Source organism: Triticum aestivum, chromosome 4D (genome assembly GCF_018294505.1).
Source record: "Triticum aestivum cultivar Chinese Spring chromosome 4D, IWGSC CS RefSeq v2.1, whole genome shotgun sequence".
NCBI lineage: Eukaryota > Viridiplantae > Streptophyta > Magnoliopsida > Poales > Poaceae > Triticum > Triticum aestivum.
Genome location: NC_057805.1, coordinates 385,594,379 through 385,616,821, shown reverse-complemented (window position 1 = coordinate 385,616,821; position 22,443 = coordinate 385,594,379). Strand labels below are relative to the sequence as shown.

The 22,443-nt window shown below is 51.9% G+C and overlaps 1 protein-coding gene and 1 pseudogene across 1 annotated transcript; both read right to left on the bottom strand.

Annotated features, from left to right (window-relative positions):
- Nucleotides 1-536: 536 nt before the first annotated feature.
- LOC123100085 (uncharacterized) lies at nucleotides 537-1,543 on the bottom strand (annotated as a pseudogene).
- Nucleotides 1,544-17,184: 15,641 nt separating this feature from the next.
- On the bottom strand, nucleotides 17,185-18,410 carry LOC123100084 (uncharacterized). Its single transcript, XM_044522072.1, has one exon. The coding sequence runs from the start codon at nucleotides 18,287-18,289 to the stop codon at nucleotides 17,411-17,413; it is 879 nt and encodes a 292-aa protein (XP_044378007.1). The 5' UTR covers nucleotides 18,290-18,410; the 3' UTR covers nucleotides 17,185-17,410.
- Between the last annotated feature and the right edge of the window lie 4,033 nt (nucleotides 18,411-22,443).

The window sequence follows — 22,443 nt, the reverse complement described above, 5'->3', positions numbered from 1 at the left end:
CCACACTTTTTGTTCTCTGTTAAATTTGAGAAAGTGTCCAATGTTCTAAAATTTAAGTGGAATATATGTCTCACACCACAAGTAATTTTCATACGGTTCTAAAAAACAGTAATTTTTTATACGTTTTCTCCGTAACGAATCATGGACATTCAGAAAACAGTAATTTTTTCATACGTTTTCTCCGCAACGAAGCATGGACATTCAGATAAAGAGATGATATATCTAATTTATTGGTTGAATAATCTAAATGTTTTAACTAATATAATTTATATATTAGTATAATTATTGTACGTATTACATTCTCATCGGTTCGATTTGAAGGCACTATTTTATCATCCCATTGCAACGCACGAGTCCTTTTGCTAGTCATTAATTATAAAGAGAAAACCACAGCATGGTGACTCTTTTTTACAAGAAGAAATAAATAATGGTGAAAAAATCATTTTTCAATATATATTAAATAGAAATACAGTCAGAATCATGAAAAGCATCACTTCGAACCACACACCTCCTCAACTCAAAAAATAAAACCCACACATCCTCTGGCTTATTGCGCCCGAAGAGATACCACCAAGTTAAATAACAAATCGAAGATGCCACCAGTATCCCCATGAGAAAAATCGAATAGGCCACCAGTATCCCCATGAGGGAACTACCAAATTTTCAGAGACCCAGGGTCTGGGCAATGGCAATTGCAACGCTGAGACCCAAATTAGCAACTCCAGTCCATGGACGCTCCGGTGCACCGCTGTCGTATGGGCTATTGTCCACCAATGGCTGGCTACCGAAGCCCATAGTCTCCCCCACGCTCTCCACAGCTTGCCCCTGCCCACCAACGCCACCCGGCGCCAACGGCAGCTCGGGTTGTGCAACTCCTCCGACGGAACCGTAGCTGTTGCCGTCGATGCCTCCTTCATCTTGCCCGAATGGCAACCTGCTGCTCCCCTTTCCGATCGGACCGGCGAAGGGCGGCATTGCCGGTGCCAAGCCAGGAGAACCGGGCATGCCGCAGTGTTGCGCGGCGCGCGGCTTGTCGCTGGCCTTCCACGCCAGCTCGCCGCCCTTTTCGAGGATGCGCATGTCACCCCCGTCAACCAGCTGCAGGGTCTTGAGGAAGTTGTTGTCTTCCGACTCTGTCGTGTGTGTGCCACACTGAGTTGCTCCCGTCGAACACCTCCAGCCCTTTCCACGAGAACACGAGAGCGCTCGTGTTCACGGTGCTCACCGCCAAGAACTCCGACTCCCACACGCTCCGGCCCTCCGAGCCCGGTGCCGTGGTGTCGAGGACCTCAACGTAGCAGAAGTCGGCCCCGAGGCCGCCCGCGCCCGGCGCGGTCTGGCTGCGCATGAAGTAGGCCGCGTACTTGCCGGACGGCGATGTCAGGAACAGCACGGGGTTCTCCTCCCAGTGCGGCGGGATGCTCGCCAGAATCTGCTGCTTGGTTTCCCGCTCTACCATGCCGGTTGGCGCCGTCGCCGTGACATGGGAAGGGAGGAGAAAGGCGAACGAGAGGCACATGGCAATGTATGAGACGAGCTCCATGGCTACTTGTGTTTGTGCTTCGCTACCTGGTCAGATGCAACTTTTAAGTGGGGTTCTGGTGCTTGTGCTTGTGCTTGCATTGTGCATGGGGTGGTATGTGCTTCTTATAGGGAGATTTGGCAAATGGAAATGGAGTGCTACATGACGATGGCAAAGGCATGGTTGACTGGTGGAACACCTCGCTCGTTGAGTGGTTGAAGTCACCGGATCCAATATATCAGTGGGAGATTAGTGAAGCAAACGAGCACAAAGTCGATCTGACAGCGTGAGAATTTGGACTTCCACTCACCAAGTTTAACAATGAATCAATATTGTTGAACATGTGTACATGTACGTAAGTCTGGGTTCTGTATGCAGTATCTGTAGTATCTGTCTTCCTCTGTATGTACGTGTATCTTAGGAGACAAGATACCGGTCACACCCCTTGTACCTATATATATGTGCCTAGTGCACGATCAATCAATTATCGATGCACCAAATCATTCTCTACATGGTATCTATCGCAAGTCGATCTTCCAGCTTCCGCTAACCCTAGCCGCCGCCTCGGGCCGCCGCCGCCGCCGCGACCTCCCGCCGCCGCTGCCGCCCCACGCCGCCGCCGCCATCCCTCCTCCCCGCGCGCCATCTCCCCACCGCGCGTCTTCTCCTCCACGCCACGCCGCCCCTTCCCGCCGCGCCGCCTGCCTCCCGCCGCCGCGCCGCCTCTCCTCAGCCGCGCCGCCGCCTCCCTCCCCACGATCTCATCGCCATGTCGTCCAACGCCTCCACCTACTCCTACCCCTTCGCCATCGACCCTGCGGAGATCCGCGACATCAACGTCGATGCACGCGTCCCCGTGATCCTCGACGCCTCCAACTCCACGTACTTCGCGTGGAAGACGTATTTCACGCTGCTGTTCCGCGATAACAATCTCGTGGATCACGTGGATGGAACCGTGGACTCCCGCACCATGGTGGACGACGCCGAGTGGACCGCGATCGACGCCACGATCATCCGGTGGTTCTTCACCATCATCTCCAAGGACTTGTTCCACACGGTCGTGAGCGCCGGCGACGACGCCCGCGCCCTGTGGGTCAAGCTGAACGGCCTCTTCACCGACAACAAGCTTCAGCGCCGCATTTTTTGCAGCAGGAATTTTTTGACTGTCACCAGGATGAACAGTCCATTGATGACTACTGCCGCCGCCTGAAGACGTTGGCGGATGAGCTCCGTGATATTGGAGCCAAGGTGGACGACGACCTCCTCCTCAGCACGCTCACCGCCAGCCTCAACAAGGACTTCGGCAACGCCGACTCTAACCTCACCTTGATGCCGGAGCCCTCCTTCCCCAAGTTTGTGGCGTACTTGAGGTTGGAGGAGCGCCGGATGAAGGGGGTCAAGAAGCGTGTGCAGCACCACGCCCTCGCAGCCGGCACCTCGCGCGACGCCCCTCCACCGACCGCCCCACCCGCGCCGCGCCAGCAGCTGCCGCCACCAGCGCCCCCGGGGTACTTCCCCCTCCCGCCCCTCCTGCTGCCCCCCATCAGCCGGGTGGCGGGCGCCGCGACAACCGCCGCGGGGGCGGCCGCAAGCAGCAACAAGCGCCGGGGGGGGGGGGGCCTCGTCAGCAGCAGCAGCAGGTGACTCCCCCATGGACGCACGGCACCAACCCGTGGACCGGCGTCGTTCACGCGTACTCCATGCCGGTCCCTCGGGCTCCGGCTCCGGGCATCCTTGGGCCCCGCCCGGCGGGTCACCAGGCCCTCTTCGCCGCGCAGAACGCCCCCCCCCCCCCGCCGACGCCCTCCTTCGGGTCCGCGCCGGCCTATGGTGCCGCCGCCACGCCGGCCTATGGGGCCGCGCCCGCCTACGGCGCCGCCGCTGCTCCGGCCTTCGGGGCTGCTCCCGCGCTGGCCTACGGAGGGTTATACCCTCCTTTGGTGCCGCCGCCGTGGGACCCGGCCTTGCTCGCTACACTGCACTCCGCCCCGTCACCGGGCTCCTATGGTGGCGGTGGTGACTGGTACATGGACTCGGGCGCCGCTGCTCACATGACTGCTCATCCCGGTAACCTCACATCTGCCACTCCCGTTCATACTCCCACCCGTATCACCGTTGGTAACGGTTCCTCCCTACCCATTACTCACGTCGGTCATATGTCTTTTCCTTCTACTTCCACTCCTGTGCATATGTCGAATGTTCTTGTGTCTCCTGACTTAGTCACTAATCTTGTTTCCGTTCGTCACCTTGCTCGTGAGAATCCTATAACTGTTGAATTTGACGATATCGGTTTTTCTGTGAAGGACGCCCGTACACGGATGGTGCTCCACCGATGTGATAGCCCGGACGAGCTTTATCCAGTGCATCCCTCTGGCGCCACCACCACCCGTCGCCCCGTCGCCTTCGCCGCCAGTGTCGATCTTTGGCATGCCCGTCTCGGTCATCCCAACTCCACCGTTATGCGTCAGATTCTTCAGAGTTTTTCCTTCTCATGTAATAAGGTCGACGATCACACTTGTGAGGCTTGCTGTCTTGGCAAGCACGTTCGTCTTCCCTTTAGCGAGTCTACAAACATTTCCACCTTTCCATTTCAGTTATTGCATAGTGATGTTTGGACGTCCCCGGTTGCTAGCAACACGGGCTATTTATACTATCTGGTGATATTGGATGATTTTACTCATTATGTATGGACCTTCCCTCTCCGTCGCAAGTCCGACGCTCTTGCCACACTCACCGCTTTTTATTCATATGTCACCAAACAGTTCGGTCGTCCTATTCTCGCCTTGCAAACTGACAACGGCAAGGAGTTTGACAACGTCGCCGTCCGCAATTTACTTGCGTCCCACGACACCATCTTTCGCCTGACCTGCCCCTACACGTCTCAGCAGAACGGTCGCGCCGAGCGCGTCCTTCGCACGCTTAATGACTGTCTCCGCACGTTGCTCTTCCACTCCTATGTGCCTGCTCGGTTCTGGCCGGACGCACTCGCGACCGCCAGCCTCCTCATTAACATTCGCCCCTGTCGTTCCCGCTGGAACTACACCCCTCACCAGCTCCTCTTCGGTGCAGTTCCATCTTATGATGGTCTTCGCATTTTCGGGTGTCTCTGTTACACTAGCACCGCGTCCACTGCTCCTCACAAACTCGCGCCCCGGTCACTTCCTTGCATCTTCCTTGGCTATCCTCCCAACACCAAAGGTTACTGGTGCTATGATCCAGTCTCCCACCGCGTTTTCACTTCGCGGCAAGTGTACTTTGATGAGCTTGTGTTCCCGTTTCAGCAGGTACCGTCACCCTCGGAGTCTCCTGCGGCACGGTTCGTCCCTGCCTCCACCTCTGGTGGACCGCCCAGCTGCGCCCGGGTTCGGCACTGCCCGCGCTCCCTGCGCCGGCGGCCCCTGGCGCTGCGGCCCCTGCAGCGGCCCCCGCCGCGGCCCCCGTCGCTGTGGCCCCCTCGGCCGGCCCCGCTGCGGCCCCCACCGTGGCCCTCGCCATGGCCCCCTGAAAGAACATGCGGTGCCCTCATGTTTGGTTTTGGTAATTGATGACGATCTCTATGGACTAATGGTTGCCTTGAGTTATATTTGAAGGATTTGTCCATAGGCATTTCTTGAAGTTCATGTGTTGGTTTCAAGGAGTTTATGTGGTAATCAAGGTGTTATTAAGGAATTATGCAAAGATTGGTCATGTGAGAGTTGAGCTTATTGCAAGCATGTCTTGGAGAAGAAGATTGTGTGATCATTCATGTATATCTTCAAGACATCATCCAAAAGAAGAGAGTTGAAAAGATTCAAGGTTGATCAAGACTAAGTCAAGAGTGAATCAACTTGATCAACTCACAAAGCGTAGAAGATGTACCGAGAGGGATCAAGCGATCCCATGGTGTGGTTGCGGTGTGCAAATTCAAGTGAAGCATCATGAAAGAGATCAAATGCTTGAAGCTTGCCGTCCATTGTGGTGACAATGGACTTGTGAAGATGTTGCGGTGTGCAAGTTCAAGTGAAGCATCATGAAGAGATCAAATGCTTGAAGCTTGCCGTCCATTGTGGTGACAATGGACTTGTGAAGATGTGCGGAAGAGTGGCTCACCCATAGTGGAGTATGGGGGAGCAATCAACTAGTCTTCATCGAGCCAGCGCAACCAAGAAAGGTGGTCCAACTTGAGGGAGTCAAGATCGTCATCATCTAGCTCAAGTGGACCATGTGCAAGGCAAAGGTTTGCCCTTGACAGGTTTTCTATTTTACCGGTCTCGTGATGGTAGTTGGGAGACCGGGTTATAGGATCGATTGCCGTACTATCAAGGGCAAACCATTGATCGTATCATTCGTAGAGAGCTCAAACCATTGCATCCTTGCATCATCTTTCTTGGTTCTTGTTTGGTTCTTCTCTTTGTGAGTTTTGGAGTCTATGGTCATCTTGATGACAAGCTTGAGTTCATCGAAAACGGAGTTCACTCGCATCTTCTATGATGTTTTCGATGTTCGAAGGTTATGCCGGTTCTTCTCGGTTGGAGGTTTCACTCCTCTATTTTGTTGGCATACCTTCCTTGCCTCTTCTTACTATAACAAGCTTAGGGGTATTCTTGTTCTCGGTTGGAGGTTTCACTCCTGTTTTGATGCTACTCGTCGTCTTGTATCCAACAAGCTTGAGTTTGCTCAATTCGGAGCTCATATGCAGAAGTTATGGCAGTTTTGGTTTCCCGTGGAGTATTCTTGTTTTCGTGGAAGTGGCTTTAGGATGGTCCCAGCAGTAGTACCGCGGTACCCAGCGGTAGTACCGCTTAGGGGTCACAAGCGGCAGTACCGCTCCGCAGCGGTAGTACCGCTGGTGGGTACTCAGCAGTAGTACCGCTACGGTACCAGGCCCCTACCGCGTCGACTCGAGGGGTCATTTTTCGTGTCGGATAGTGCGGTACTTCGCAGCGGCAGTAGGGCGGCAGTACCGCTCACGAGCGGTAGTACCGCCCAACCACCGCGGCAGTACCGCTCGTGTCTGTCACTCTCCTGCCCTCCAGACTCCACGTTAGTACCGCCCGGGGGAGCGGTAGTACCGCCCTCTGCGGGGCTGTTTTGGGGGTAACGGTTGGATTGTTCCCCCCACTATAAAAGGGGGTCTTCTTCCCCAATGAACCCAATCTCTTGAGCTCGTGTTCTTCCCCCATTATTGACCTTCTTCGAGCTTGCTAACTCTCAATCCCTCCATGGATTCTTGCTAGTTTTTGAGGGAAAAGAGAGAGGAGATCTAGATCCACATTTCCACCAATCACTTTCTCCTCTATGTGAGGGGAACCCCTTGTATCTAGATCTTGGAGTTCTTGGTGTTCTCCTTCTTGTTCTTCCTCTCTTTTTCCTCCCTAGCATTAGTTGCTTCGGTGGGATTTGAGAGAGAAGGACTTGGGCAATCCGTGTGCCCTTGCCATTGCATTTGGTGCATCGGTTTGACTTCTTCACGGTGATACGTGAAAGTTACAAGTTGAGAAGCTTATTACTCTTGGGTGCTTGGTACCCTTGAGCTTGTTCCTCTTGGGTGCTTGGGCGCCCTAGACGGTTGGTGGTGTTCGGAGCTCAATCATTGTGGTGTAAAGCTCCGAGCAAGCGTCGGGGTCTCCAATTAGGTTGTGGAGATCGCCCCGAGCAATTTGACGGGTACCGGTGACCGCCCCCAAGGGTTGCCAAAGTGTACGGGTTCGGTGACCGCCCTCAAGGGTCCCTTAGTGGAATCATGGCATCTTGCATTGTGCGAGGGCGTGAGGAGATTACGGTGGCCCTAGTGGCTTCTTGGGGAGCATTGTGCCTCCACACCGCTCCAAACGGAGATTAGCATCCGCAAGGGTGTGAACTTCGGGATACATCGTCGTCTCCGCGTGCCTCGGTTATCTCTTACCAGAACCCTTTACTTATGCACTTTACTTTGTGATAGCCATATTGTTTCTTGTCATATATCTTGCTATCACTTAGTTGTTTATCTTGCTTAGCATAAGTTGTTGGTGCACATAGGTGAGCCTAGTTGTTGTAGGTTTTGTGCTTGTCAAATTAACCGCTAGGTTTATTACGCATTTGTTCAAGCCTAAACCGTAATTATTTTAAAGCGCCTATTCACCCCCCCCTCTAGGCGACATCCACGATCTTTCACCCCCGCCACCCCGGCTCCCTTGGCGGCTCCCGTCGCCACGGCCGCACCCCTCACCGGTGTGGTCACTCGGGCTCGGACTGGGACCCTGCGTCCCAGCACGCGCTATTCGTCGGACGAGTACGCATGTGCGGCTTCTACCTCGACGCCGTCCCCGCTCCCCACCTTCGCTCGCGCAGCCCTTCGGGATCCGAACTGGCTAGCTGCAATGCGTGAGGAGTTTGACGCCCTGCAACGCAACCGTACATGGCAGCTTGTTCCGCGGCCACCCCGTGCCAATGTCATCACTGGCAAGTGGGTCTTCCACCACAGGACTCGCCCCGACGGGTCTCTCGAGCGCTACAAGGCGGCGTTGGGTGGTGCGCGGCTTTCGCCAGCGCGCCGACGTGGACTTCACCGACACCTTCGCCCCGGTTGTTAAACCGGCACGATTCGCGTTGTTCTCCAGCTTGCTGTTTCTCGCGCTTGGTCTGTCCACCAGCTCGATGTGTCTAATGCTTTCTTGCATGGCCATCTCGACGAGCAGGTGTTCTGTCAGCAGCCGACTGGTTTCGTCGATACCGACTATCCGGACCACGTGTGCTTGCTCTCCCGTTCTCTCTACGGGTTGAAGCAGGCGCCTCGGGCCTGGTACCAGCGGATCGCAACCTTCCTCCAGCAACAGGGGTTCCCGTCCACACGGTCCGATGCCTCCCTGTTTGTCTACCACCAGGGCCCCGTCACCGCGTACCTCCTACTGTACGTCGACGACATCATCCTGACTGCGTCCTCGCCAGCGCTTCTTCAGCAGATCACAGCTCGCCTCGACACAGAGTTCGCCCTCAAGGACTTGGGGGCTCTCCACTACTTCCTCGGCATCGAGGTAGTGCGCCGGGCTACTGGCTTCTTCCTGCACCAGCAGAAGTACGCCTACGAGCTTCTGGAGCGAGCGGGCATGCTTAACTGCAAGCCTGCTTCCACGCCTGTCGATACGAAGGCTAAGGTGTCCGCTGTCGAGGGCTCTCCGGCGTCCGACGCTCCCTTCTACCGCTCTATCGTTGGTGCGCTTCAGTATCTCACACTGACGCGTCCGGACATTCAGTATGCTGTCCAGCAGGTGTGCCTTCACATGCATGCTCCTCGTGACACCCATTGGGCTCTCGTGAAACGTATACTTCGGTACATGCGTGGCACCACAGCCATGGGTCTCACCCTGACGGCCTCGCCAGACACCAGCCTTGTCGCCTACTCCGACGCCGACTGGGCTGGGTGTCCCGACACTCGACGCTTCACTTCCGGCTATTGCGTCTACCTCGGGCCCTCTCTGATTTCGTGGTCGTCTAAACGACAACCCACGGTCTCACGATCGAGCGCCGAGGCTAAGTATCGGGCCGTAGCCAACGCCGTCGCGGAGTGTTCCTGGCTACGACAGCTACTCCAGGAGTTGCTATGTGAGGTCACCAAGGCGACGCTCGTCTACTGTGATAACGTCTCCGCGGTGTACCTCGCTGCCAACCTTGTCCATCACCGACGGACGAAGCACATTGAGCTCGACATCCACTTCGTCCAGGAGCACGTCGCACTTGGTCGTGTTCGTGTTCTACATGTGCCCACCGATCAGCAGTTCGCCGATGTGATGACGAAGGGACTACCCACCTCGACTTTCGAGGGCTTTCGGTCCAGTCTTTGCGTCACCGGCGACGCTTCGACTGGGGGGGGGGGGTTGTTGAACATGTGTACAGATACGTAGATCTGGGTTCTGTACGCAGTACCTGTAGTATCTGTCTCCCTCTGTATGTACGTGTATCTTAGGAGACAAGATACCGGTCGCACCCCTTGTACCTATATATATGTGCCTAGTGCACGATCAATCAATTATCGATGCACCAAATCACTCTCTACAATTATATTACTAATTTATTTTCAAAGGAGTATACAAAATTTTGTTAAGTCTTTGTTAGAAAAATTATTAATATTGGTCAACTATCTTAGCCATCCGATCAGCTTTGTACAATCTGTGATTAGTTGGGATTCTTCCTGTTGTTTATGGACTTTTTGTGTGTGATCCTTTTGAGCTCTTTTTCGGTATTTCTTCTTTTTGAGTTGAGTGGGGGAGAATTATGGAGGTTTCGCTTTTCTTTCATATATTAATTTAATTTAGTTATATTTATAAATAGGAGCATAACTATATAGTTGAAGATTCCATGTGTGATAGTTTTCCATCTTAAAGCTTTGCACCTTAGTATAAAAAATTGCGTAATTGTCCTAATTTTTTGTTTATCTTGCTATAATTATTTTCTTGTAACTGTGTAGCATATTCTTTGTATATTTATCTAGCATAGAATTAATATTCACAATTTAATCTATGTAGTATATATATTTTATAAGGGGCAAATATATGTGGGCAACGTGTATGGAAATTAGTCTTCTAGTCTTGTGAATTTTCAATATGAGCATATTTATGCATGTACGAATCTTCCACCACATGCCGATTTCATCATATCAATTGCCATTCCAAACTCCTAAAATGACTTATCTCACAAACCGTTGATTTAGTTAGCGATCTATCTTCACCGGTGAGTTCGTCTTGACGAAGGCTTAACACAATATCCCATGATATTTTGTCTGGACTAAAAAATCGATTGCCACTAGGTGCCACATTATAAGTATGAACATATATGTAACTTCTCGGCCAGGATCTTCAAGACCAGTTTTTTTTTTTTTGAGAGATTAAGACCAGTTCTTTGGTGATAAATGATGTGTTATGATAGTGAAAAGAAACTTTACAATGGAGATTAAACATGTTAAGAAATTATCAGAGCTAGTTGTGTGTAGCGTGGAATTTCATGGGAATTGGAACAACATTCATTATTTTTCACCTTCTAGAAGTATGAACATATATTTGTGTGCTACATCCAAAAAATAGCATATTCACGATGGGATATTCAACGAAGCAAACTGTTGATGCTGGGGCTCGGCGCCTCACTTTGCAACAATGGAGTGTTTGGCTTCAGTTTCTTGCTCTGTAGATTCGTTTTTATTAATACAGAATAACTCTCCCTCCTGATAAGAAAACTCGGTATATATATGTATATAGGAGTATATAAAATTCTCAGGTTAGTGCGACATAGAATCGAAGATCTGATCTCCAGTCTTGGTGAGTTATTAGCCCATCCCGACGATATTAGATGATTTTGTGACATCAAAAAATTAGATTGCATCTAATTCAATATGTCATCAGAGTTTAGAGGACCCCCGCTCCTGACGCCGTCGACGAGTTCTTCACCACGGCAGACAAGGTGCTGCTCGCCCCCAGGGCTCCTGGCGACGGCGTCGCGGCCCAGCTCGATGAGGTGATCGCGGCCTCGACGGCCGTGCCGCTCGATTTCGTAGAAGAAGCAAGGAAGTCGAAGGGCGAGGAATCGGTGGACATCCCGGACGTGTTCAGCCCAACGCTCTCAGGTTCATGCCACAGCCCAGCGCTCCGCAGCTGCCAGACCCCGACGGCCGCGGCCACGGTTGCTGTCGAGCTGGGGGCAGTCACGCAGCAAGTTCAACTCCTGGAGATTGCTGAGTCTTCAGCTGCGCCTCGACGCCTCTTCTGCGACAAACCGACTCCCCTGCTCGGTCTGCCCTCGTCCAAGCGCAGCTCTGCTCCCCCCAAGGCGCGTGCCACGTCCGTTACCCCACCACGGCAGAGCGCGCGCCAAGCAGCCCAGAACTGCAAGGTGCCAGTTGCTCAACGCGGCACGCTCCGCCTGGTTCAGGGCCTTGGCCTACTTGGGCCAAAAGAAAAGATGACGAAGAAGGCGGCGGAGGCACTCGTGCGCAGGTTCGACGAGCCCCTCTCCGAAGAAGACATCGCCGTCATCGCCAAGCTTACCAGAATGGGCACGGAGGCCCTACGCATCGCTGCCGGCCTCAACGGGCCTGAAGGTGTCGCCGAGGAGGCCATGGTGTAGTCATGTTAGGGCGCTTCATTTGTTGTAGTAGTAGCTGTAGTCTCCGGTGGCGGCCAGCGCTCGGCTGGTCTGAGTTAGGTTTGTTCCCCCCTGTGATCGTAGTAGTGTGAGGTCGAGCTGGCACCGTCGTAGTTTGGGGCCTATTGGTGGACGACGGCGCTCCTCGGATTTCTCGGTGGTGTACCTATGTTTTCTTAGTATGTGTAGTCGCCGGAGAAACAACCAGTGTCCTCATGAATGACGAACCCACCACACCTCCGATCATGAGCTGGAATGTTCGAGGCCTGAACTCGCCGGCGAAGCGAGAAGCGGTTCGCGAGGTTGTTGATGCGCATCGCACAACCATCTTGTGCTTGCAGGAGACCAAGATCGACGAGTGGACGCCGGCCCTCGTCCGCGACATTGGCGGCCAAATCCTGCGGGGATGCCCGGTCCTACCCGCCACGGGCACTCGCGGCGGCATCGCCATTCTATGGAATCAGGACCTAGTCGACGTAGTCACTCATGCCATTGGCCAGTTCACGATCACCGTCAAAGTTAGCTTAGCTAGGCACCAGACATCGTTCTGGTTAACTACAGTCTATGGCCCGACTGACGACGCAGGCAAAGAGGCCTTCCTAGCCGAGATCACAAACTCCGCCCCGCCTTGCTCTGAGCCATGGTTAACCAACGGCGACTTCAACCAAATTTACGAGGCTAGGGAGAAGAACAACCTCAACCTAAATAGGAGGCTCATGGGACGCTTTAGGGCCGACTTAGATAGAGCCGGACTACGCCAAATCAAATGCGGAAACTGCAAGTTCACCTGGAGCAACGAGCGCGACAACCCAACAATGGTGGGCATCGACAAGTTCTTCTGCAATGCGCCGTTGGAAACTTTGTTCCCCCTAACAATGCTGCTAGCTGCTTCCACGGCGTGCTCCGACCACTGCCTGCTGCTGCTCTTAGACGCGGTGGGCCCTCGCCGCCACAGGTGTTTCAAATTTGAATCATTCTGGCCCCGCTTCCCGCGCTTCCTGGACACGGTGACCGCAGCCTGGGCGCGGCCAGTCGCAGCCTCCTGTGCGTTCGCTCGCCTCCACGTCAAGCTAGCCCGCACGGCCAAGGATCTACGCATTTGGAGTCAGAGTCTCTTTGGCGACGCGAAGCTGCAGTTCCACATAGCTTGCGAGGTCATTTTGCGCCTTGATGTTGCCCAGGAAAGACGCCAGCTATCGCAGGCCGAGCGTGAACTGCGGAAGGGCCTCAAGCTCAGGCTGCTGGGTCTAGCAGCGATCGAGCGCTGCAGAAAGAGGCAGGCCTCTAGGCTCACCTGGCTATGTTCTGGCGATGCCCCAACAAAATTATTCATGGCCAAGATTTGCTCGCGAGGGAGGAAGAATTTCATTCATGCTCTGACCATCAACGAGACGGTAACCACGGCCCACAGCGACAAAGAAACGGCCATCCACAGCCATTTCGACTCCATCCTTGGGACTGCAAGCCAACGGACATCTACGATCAACTGGAGCCAGATCAACATGCCAACGATCCAAGGAGGGGGGCTGGACAACCCCTTTACTGAGCAAGAGGTGTGGGCGGCAATCCAGGTCACGCCAGCAGAAAAATCGCCGGGGCCGGACGGCTTCACTGGGCTGTTTTTCAGATCGTGCTGGGAGATTATCAAAGAAGACGTGATGCAGGCGTTCAGCCAATTCTATAGCTTGGCCGGCAACAATTTTGGGTTGCTAAAATCTGCGATCGTAGCCCTAATCCCTAAAAAGGACGGCGCGAGCGGCATTGGCGACTACCGGCCAATTAGCCTGATCCACTCCATCGCCAAGCTAGTCTCCAAAGTGCTGTCAATCAGGCTGGCTCCAATCATCCAGAACATCATATCGCCGGCCCAAACAACGTTTCTAAAGTTCAGATGCCTCCATGACAGTTTCGTCTACGTGCAGAACTGTGTTAGGGCCCTGCATCGTCGGAAAACACCGGCGGTACTCCTCAAACTAGATATCTCTAGCGCCTTCGACAACGTCTCATGGGAATACCTGCTCGAGCTCATGGTAACTTTAGGGTTTAGCGCTAGATGGCGTGATTGGATCACCATGTTGCTTGTCACTTCTTCATCTGCCTTCCTCCTCAACGGCATCCCCGGCAAATCCATCCTGCATCGACGCCTTCGTCAGGGCGACCCTCTGTCGCCGCTTCTCTTCATCTTAGCAATAGATCCCATCCAACGCTTGCTCAAAGCGGCTGAGGAAGAGCTTGTTATTTCGCCGGTGCCTGGCAAGGAAATCAAATTCAGGGTTAGCCTCTACGCAGATGACACCATCATCTTTGCCAACCCGATCAAGGAGGAGATCGACCACCTCATGGACATCCTCAGAAGCTTTGGCGACGCAACTGGCCTGAAGATCAGCAACGCCAAATCCACGGCGACTCCGATTTGCTGCAGCAACGTCGACCTCAACATAGTGCTTCAGTCGTTTGGAGGGCCGACTACGCAGTTCTCAATTAGATACTTAGGGCTCCCTCTAACGATTGGTCGTCTCCGACTCGTTCACCTTCAATTCATCCTCGATCGAATAAGGGCTAGGCTTGCAGGCTGGAAAGGGAAAATGTTGTCCATCATCGGCCGTAGAGTTCTCGTCAGATGCGTCCTTACAGCCATGCCAACTTTCGCCCTCACGGCACTGCGCTTCCCCGCTAAGCTTCTCAAGGAAATTGACAAGTGTAGACGACGTTTCCTCTGGGGCCATGATCAGGAACTCTCTGGCGGCAGCTGCAAAGTCAGCTGGGGATGGGTCTGCTCACCGGTCGAGCATGGAGGGCTCGGCATCCTCGACCTGACGAAATTCAGCCGCGCCCTTCGGCTTCGTTGGCTCTGGTACGCCTGGAAAAGCCCGGAGCGGCCGTCGGCGGGGACGGAACCACCCTGTGACGCCTCCGACCACGCCCTCTTTAGCGCGGCCACCAAGGTAGCGGTTGGCAACGGTCAGATGGCCAGTTTCTGGCATTCGGCATGGATCGACGCGACACCGTTGAAGGCTCTCCACCCCACCCTCTACAAGCTCTCCAGACGGAAGAACAGGTCAGTTGCGCAAGCGCTTATCGAAGATCGCTGGATCACCGACATGGCACACGGCGACGCCAGCTCGATCGCCCCGGAGGTGCTCAACCTGCACAGGCGGATTCACCCGCGTCGCCTGGCCGTCCAGGAGGCCAGCCAGGACCATATCACATGGAAAATCTCCGCCTCCGGGCAGTACTCCGTGCGATCGGCGTACGGTGCTCAGTTCCAGGGCTGCGTGAAATCCCGTTTCCGCACGGTGATCTGGGACACTTGGGCACCTTCAAAGCTAATTTTTTTTGCATGGCTACTCCACCAAGACCGGCTCTGGTGCAAAGATAGGCTACAGCGTAGAGGTTGGATCAACAGCTACTTCTGTCAGCTTTGCCTCCGTAACCTGGAAAGCTCCGACCATCTGTTTTGGCAATGCCGCTTTGCGACTGCAACCTGGACAAAAATCTCCACCTGGCAGTGCTGCCAGGCCATGCGCCAAGAGACTCGGATCGGCAAGCACATCTCTTTCGACAGAATGCAAGCTATGATCGAGGCCACGCCACCAAAATTCAGGAAGGGAGTCAAGGCACTCGCGATGCTTGCCCTTTGGGAGATATGGCAGGAGAGGAACAATTGCATTTTTAGGGCTTCTTGCGATCAGAAGAGGCTTAAACCTCTGGCAACAAGGCGGCGCCAAGATCATCCAGAGCCCCCTCGGGGATCCGCCAGGAGAGTAGGCTAGCTGTTCATGCCGTAGGCACTGTGTTTTCCTTTTTGCTTCTTCTTCCTTCTTTCCTTGATCTCCGGATCCCCGCCTTGTCATTTTGTCATCTGCTCCCTGCTCAATATCAATGAAACACCAGCCTAGGCTGGTCCTTCAAAAAAAAGTTTAAGACTGAGCAACACATTATTTAAGTGAAATATCCGACTTATTTAATACTCTCTCGATAACTTAATATTAGAAGTTTTTCGACACCATCATAAACTTTACAAAAGTCATATAAAAAGGGATCCTTATAAAAAGTTACAGAGGGTAGTACGTTATTATGTCTCAAATATTCAGTGAGAGCCTAAGAGCATCTCTAGCCGACCCCGTATAATGCCGACCCGTAAAACGCGTATACAGTTTGCGGAAAAAGGCTTTGCGAGTCGGCGCGGGCAGCGGCAGAGTCAGACCTCACAAAACAAACCCGTAAAAAAGAATATTCGCGAAATATGCTCTTTTACGGGTCAGCTTTGCGGGGTGTGCTCGGGCGCCGCCCCTGTCGGCCCGCAAATCCGAAATTTGCCTTTCAATTTCACACATGAAAATACATTTCTTTGCTTTTTTATTTTCTTCAACGGCATTGGATACATAATAATTCACTAAATCTTTGCTAGAATAGTACTGTAAGACCAAAGAAAACAAGAACCACAATTATGTATTTTAGAAGATATCCAACTTCCATAACTGCTCCCACTAGTTGGAGCAATATCTTCTCCATGCATTCGTTGTTGATCCGCGTATTCTTGATCTTGCATTCTTCATTCTTCTTCTTTGGTTTCAATAAGTAGACGTTGCTTCCCCTCTACTTTCTTCTCTAATTGCACATGCAGCCCATAATTAGCCTTAATTCTACTAAGGAGTGCACGAACATCTATTAAGTTTCTTTCTATCAATAAATCAATGTATTCTCCTTCCCAAAACCAAAATGAGCATCCATCTTCCTATACACATGACGATGTTCAAAATGAGCTATCGCAATTGAACCGAAGAATACGGTGACAAAGCCGAATGGAAACAACACATACCCCGTCATTTTCGCATTTGAAGAACACCCATCCAGGGTGCTTCGGCGTGCCAGAAGTTAGCCGCAGCACTGTGTGCGTCTAGTCGTCGCACTGTATGAGCGGCATCGGCGAGCTGCTGCGCGAGCGCCGAGCCCGGCAACCGGCCGGCCGAATCCTTGCCGGCAAACCGACGGCGGCGGCTACAGGACGAACCCATACCTGCATGCGGCGCTGGAGCTTTGCCAGGGCTGCGCGGGTTGCTCCCTGACCAATCCATGGCTTGGCGCAGCCACCGGTGGCCGAAAACGCCAAATCCGGCCGCCGCGTCGATCAGCCGCCGATCTGCAACTTTCCGGCCCGCCGATGCCGGAGTAAGTGGTGGAGGGCAAGCTCGGGCGTGTGACGGCCCTCTGGCGTGTTCCCGCCGGCTAGTTTGGCCGGAATCATAGGCGGCGGCCCGGCGGCGAGGGGTAGGAAAAAGAGCGGGCGAGGGGGAGAGGGGCGGTGGTGGGTGGGGAAAACCGCGGGCTGAAATGTCCCCCCACGAACCGCTCCCGTCATATACAGGGCGCCGTGGGCTGAGGGGGGGCGCGTTTTCGCGGGTTGGGACGGGAATTATGCCGCGCCCCGCAAAAATATTTACGGGCCGGACGCGTTTGCGGGGTCTGGTCAGGTAGGATTTTCCGCGCGGATCCGTATTTTAGCGGTTATTTTGCGGGTCCCGGCGTTATGCGGGGTCTGCTAGAGATACTCTAAGCGGGGCTCAGTTTGATAGAAACCACACTTCGCTTTTCAAAGCAAACTTGAAAAATCGAAAAATTACACTTCGTGGTCTCAAGGTACAGTGCAATCCTACCAGCAGGCCCACGCCCAGAAAAGGCGCCACGGCTGGTCAGGAGTTCACAGCACATCCCTGGCTTATTGCGCCAGAAATAACAAGAAGAAATTCGAGAAATCACCAAAGCAATCACGCCGCTGCACGAGCGCATGTACACAAATCAGATGCCGAGGGCCATGACAATGGCAGAGCTGACACCCAGTGCAACTCCGATTCCTAGCAAGCTGCATCCATGCTTCGGTGCACCACTGTCGTATGGGCTGTTGTCCACCAATGGTTGGCTGCCAAACCCAATCGTCTGCCCCACGTCCTCCAGGGCCTGTCCCTGCCCAACGACACCACCGGACCCTGCCGCTTCCGGCAGCGGCAGCATGGGCTGTGCTACACCGGCATCGCCGTTGCCTTCTGGTTCCTGTCCAAATGGCAGGTTGCTGCTTCCATGCCCAGCCGGCTCCGCGAAGGGCGGCATTGCCGAGACCAGGCCGGGCGAGCCGGGCATCCCGCAGTGTTGCGCCGCGCGCGGCTCGTCGCTAGCCTTCCACGCGAGCTCGCCGCCCTTGTCGAGGATGCGCATGTCACCCTCGTCAACCAGCTGCAGGGTCTTGAGGAAGTTGTTGTCGTCCGACTCCGTGTCGTGTGTGTGCCACACTGAGTTGCTCCCGTCGAACACCTCCAGCCCTTTCCACGAGAACACGAGAGCGCACGTGTTCACGGTGCTCAACGCCAAGCACTCCGACTCCCACACGCTCCGGCCCTCCGCGCCCGGCGCCGTGGTGTCGAGGACCTCAACGTAGCAGAAGTCGGCCCCGAGGCCGCCCGCGCCCGGCGCGGTCTGGCTGCGCATGAAGTAGGCCGCGTACTTGCCGGACGGCGATGTCAGGAACAACACGGGGTTCTCCTCCCAGTGCGGCGGGATGCTCGCCAGAATCTGCTGCTTGGTCTCCCGCTCTACCATGCCGGTTGGCGCCGTCGCTGTGACGTGGGAAGGGAGGAGAAAGGCGAACCAGAGGCACATGGCAATGCATGAGACGAGCTCCATGGCCGCCGGTGCTTGGGTTTGGCTACCTGGTCAGATGCAACTTCTAATTGGGGTTCTGGTGTTTGTGCTTGTGCTTGCATTGTGCATCGGGTGGTGTGTGCTTTTTATAGTGAGACTTGGCAATGGGGTGGTACAGAACGATGGATGGTGCATGGGTTGAGTGGTTGAAGTCACCGGATCCAATATATCAGTGGGAGATTAGTAAAGCAAACCAGCACAAAGTCGATCGGCCAGCGTCAGAATTTGGACTTCCATGCAACAAGTTTGACCATGAATCAATATCCTAATACTCATTTATTTATTTTCAAAGGCTTCACTATTGCTTAGTATACTCGAAAATTTCGTTAAATCTTTGTTAGAAAATTTATTAATATCGGTCAACTATCTTAACCATCCTATCAGCTTTGTACAATCTGAGATTAGTTGGGATTCTTCCTTGGTTGTTTATGGCCTTTTTGTGTGTGATCCTTTTGAGCTTTTTTTTTTTGGTCTTTGTTCTTTGAGTTGAGTGGGGGAGAATTATAGAGGTTTCGTTTTTCTTTCATATTATTAATTTAATCTAGTTATATTTATAAATAGGGGCATAACTATATAGTTGAAGATTCCACATGTGATAGTTTTCCATCTTAAAGCCTTGCACCTTAGTATAAAAAATTGCGCAATTGTCCTATTTTTTTGTTTATCTTGCTATAGTTATTTCTTGTAACTGTGAAGCATATTCTTTGTAATTTATCTAGCATAGAATTAGTATTCACAATTTAATCTTAGTAGTATATATATTTTATAAGGGGCAAAGATATGTGGGCTACGTATCGAAATAAGTATTCAAGTCATGTGTTTCAATATGAGCATATGTATGCATGTAGAGAAATCATCCATCACATGATATCATCATATTAATTGCTATTTCGAACTCCTTAAATGACTTATCTCACAAACAGTTGATTTGGTTAGCAACGCTGCTACACACACGATAGGATTTGGATGATTTCTGCATGATGCAGCAGATCATGCCATCCATGTGTAGTGGAAAACTGGGTATCACCATTCGATCCTCCATCATACACAGTTCGTCCACACCAAGTCGTCGGCATAGTAGTTTTGTTTGGTTAGCGATCTATCTTCACCGGTGTGTTCGTCTCGACTAGGGCTTAAAACAATATCCCATGTTATTATGTTTGGACTACAAAAATCCATTGTCAATAGGTGCCGCATTATAGTACCATTTGTTGACAATATTGTGCATCCCTTGCTTTCTGTTTTCCATCTTACTCTTGTTGTTGATGTTGCGGACTGAGATAGTCTCATCTGAACCTAACAAGTGGGATCAATTAACGAACCAATCTTATTTGCCAAAAGGTAGCTTCGAGTGCAAAATGAATGGGTGTTGCTTGTTTTGTGTGGTCGATCGGTTCACTAAATATAATTCAAGAAGACTATAATGCATGGACATATATACGTAATCCCCCCCCCCCCCCCCCCCCCCCCGCCCCCCGCCCTTGTATTTCTACCTATGTAACTTTTTGGGGCAGGATCTTTAAGACCAGTTCTTTGGTGATAAATGACGTGTTATGATCGTAAAAAGAAACTCTACAGTACAGATTAACCATCTTTAGAAATAAGAAATTAGCAGAACTAGTTGTGTGTACTGTGCAATTTCGTTGGAATTAGAACACAATTGATTATTTTTACCTTTTTAGAAGTATGAACATAAGTAGCATATTGACGACGAGATATTAGACGAAGCAAACCATTGATGCTGGTGCTCGGCACCTCATTTTTTTAGTTGCTCGGTGTTGGCGTTCTCTATTCCATTTCTCTTTTGCTTTCATTTCATTTCGGCAACTTAGAATGCCATTTGTTGTTCACTTCCTAAACACATCAACGGCTGTGATTACGCTATACCTCTTCATAATAGAGGGCATGATGGTCGTTTTTGAAAGTATGTCAAAATCTTTTTTTTTGAAATGTACGCATTAAGATCTTGGATACGCGTCCTTTGTACGAACGAGCGCGACCACGCACAACTGGGCCGGCCCACCAGGCGCTAGGCCTCCATTTAAAGCAAAGCGTAAAAATCCTGGAAAAAAGGGGCAAGTTCACTAGAAGAATCGAACTCGTTACCTCATCCTCCACACAAAACAGTCAGCCACTCCCCCACGCTGCGCACTTATGTTTAAAATAGCACAAACTACATAAGAACACACTAGGCCGGTGCTCAAAACCAATCCATCGGCCCATCAATCTCTCAAGAAGAAGTTCATTTTATTCGCACTCAATCTAGCGACCTCTCGAATAACAAAGCTTGTAAAAAAATATGGGCGACCAGCTAGGTAGTGTTAGAATTAATGGGCTAGGCCCATAGCAATTTTTGAAATCTCAAAGCCTATGTGTAAAATGGCAAGTGATGGTGCTAAGTTTAGTCCCACCCCGGAAGTTGAAGAAGAGTTGGACCTTTTTATATAGTGGGTTCTCTCCACCACTCTAAGTGGTGTGTGAGAAGAGAAAGGGAAAACCACACGCGCGCGCTTGCTCGCCTCGCCGGGACGTGGCGTGGCGTGGCGTGGCGAATGGTCCACCGAAATCCGATCTGTCTCCTTGCAGGAGCGCAGCTTCCTTTTGCCGTTTTATTTTTATGTCTTGGCAGACAAGTTTTTGATTTCTTGTCCGGTAAGTATACGAATTAGAAACCAAGTCGGTTTGGGTTTGTGATCGCGACAAAATACCGCCTCTGGTCCTAATATATATATACAGCTACCGGCTGTGGTCAGAGACACACCAAAAACACCTAGGGTTTTGCCTCATCTCACAACTTGCGCCGCCATCGTAGTCTACTCCATCCCAAACGCCGGCGTGCATCGGCGCATGAGAGAGCAGGTCTCCGGAACCGTTCATCTTTGCGATCCTGCACCGGGAGAGGACGAATTAGGTTTTTGGGAAGCGCTGTGCGCGACTGCTCAAATTCGTCATCACGGGTCGTCTTCCGTCCAAGTCGGGCGGTGCTACTTATCGTCGTATTCATCGCCTTCAGCAGCAGATCGTCGCCAACATCGTCATCAACACCGTCGCACCCATAATAGCTGACGAACAATACGTCCAACATCCTCTGTTCATGTCTGTCTCTACAGCTATTGTTACGTGTTTGCTGCTGTTATGCATGTCTTGTTGTTCTTCTAGTTTGCTAGATTATTGCATGCTAGTATCTCTTCTAGTCATAAATTATTTACTGGAATTAATCATGAACTTGCCTAATATTCCAACAATCCAAAAACCTAATTGTAGGCAATTTCCTGAGTTAACTATGGCTGGATTCGCTGATGCACTAAGGCCGGATAAGTTTACCGGTGTGCACTTTAAGAGGTGGCAGGTGAAGACCACGCTCTGGCTTACTGCTCTGAAAGTTTTCCACGTTAGTGTTGGTGCTCCAGAGGGAATGACTGACGAAGTTCAGAGAAAATTCCAGGAAGCCAATACTATGTTTGTGGGATGCATTCTGAGTGTTCTTGCTGACCGTCTGTGTGATGTGTACATGCACATAAATGACGGAAAGGTTCTGTGGGATGCACTGAATGCAAAATTCGGTGCAACAGATGCAGGCAGTGAACTGTACATCATGGAGAGTTTTCATGACTACAAGATGGTGAATAACCGTTCTGTGGTTGAACAAGCTCATGAGATACAGTGCATTGTGAAGGAACTTGAACTCCTTAAATGTGTTCTACCCGACAAATTCGTGGCTGGGTGCATGATTGCAAAGTTGCCTCCTTCATGGAGGAATTTCGCCACAACTCTGAAGCATAAGAGACAGGAGATATCAGTTGAAAATCTGATTGCATCTCTTGATGTTGAAGAAAAAGCTCGGGCTAAAGATACTACTGAAAAAGGAGGTGAGGTTCAGCCTACTGCTAACATGGTGCAGAGGTACCCACAGAACAAGAACAAAGGGAAGAACAAACCTGTTTTCAACAAGCCTACCAAGACTACTACCTTCAAGAAGAAGAAGTTCAACAAGGCTGAGCTAGAGTGCTACGCCTGTGGGAAGCCTGGACACTTTTCCAAGGAATGCCCTGAACGTGCAGACCGCAGAGGGAAAACAAGCTCCAAGACTGTCAACATGGTGACCGCTAGCAATACTGATGGGTATGGTAATTTAC

Bases quoted from the DNA above. Each gene is read 5' to 3' on its own strand.
- LOC123100084 (XM_044522072.1), bottom strand. From the start codon at position 18,289: ATGGAGCTCGTCTCATGCATTGCCATGTGCCTCTGGTTCGCCTTTCTC.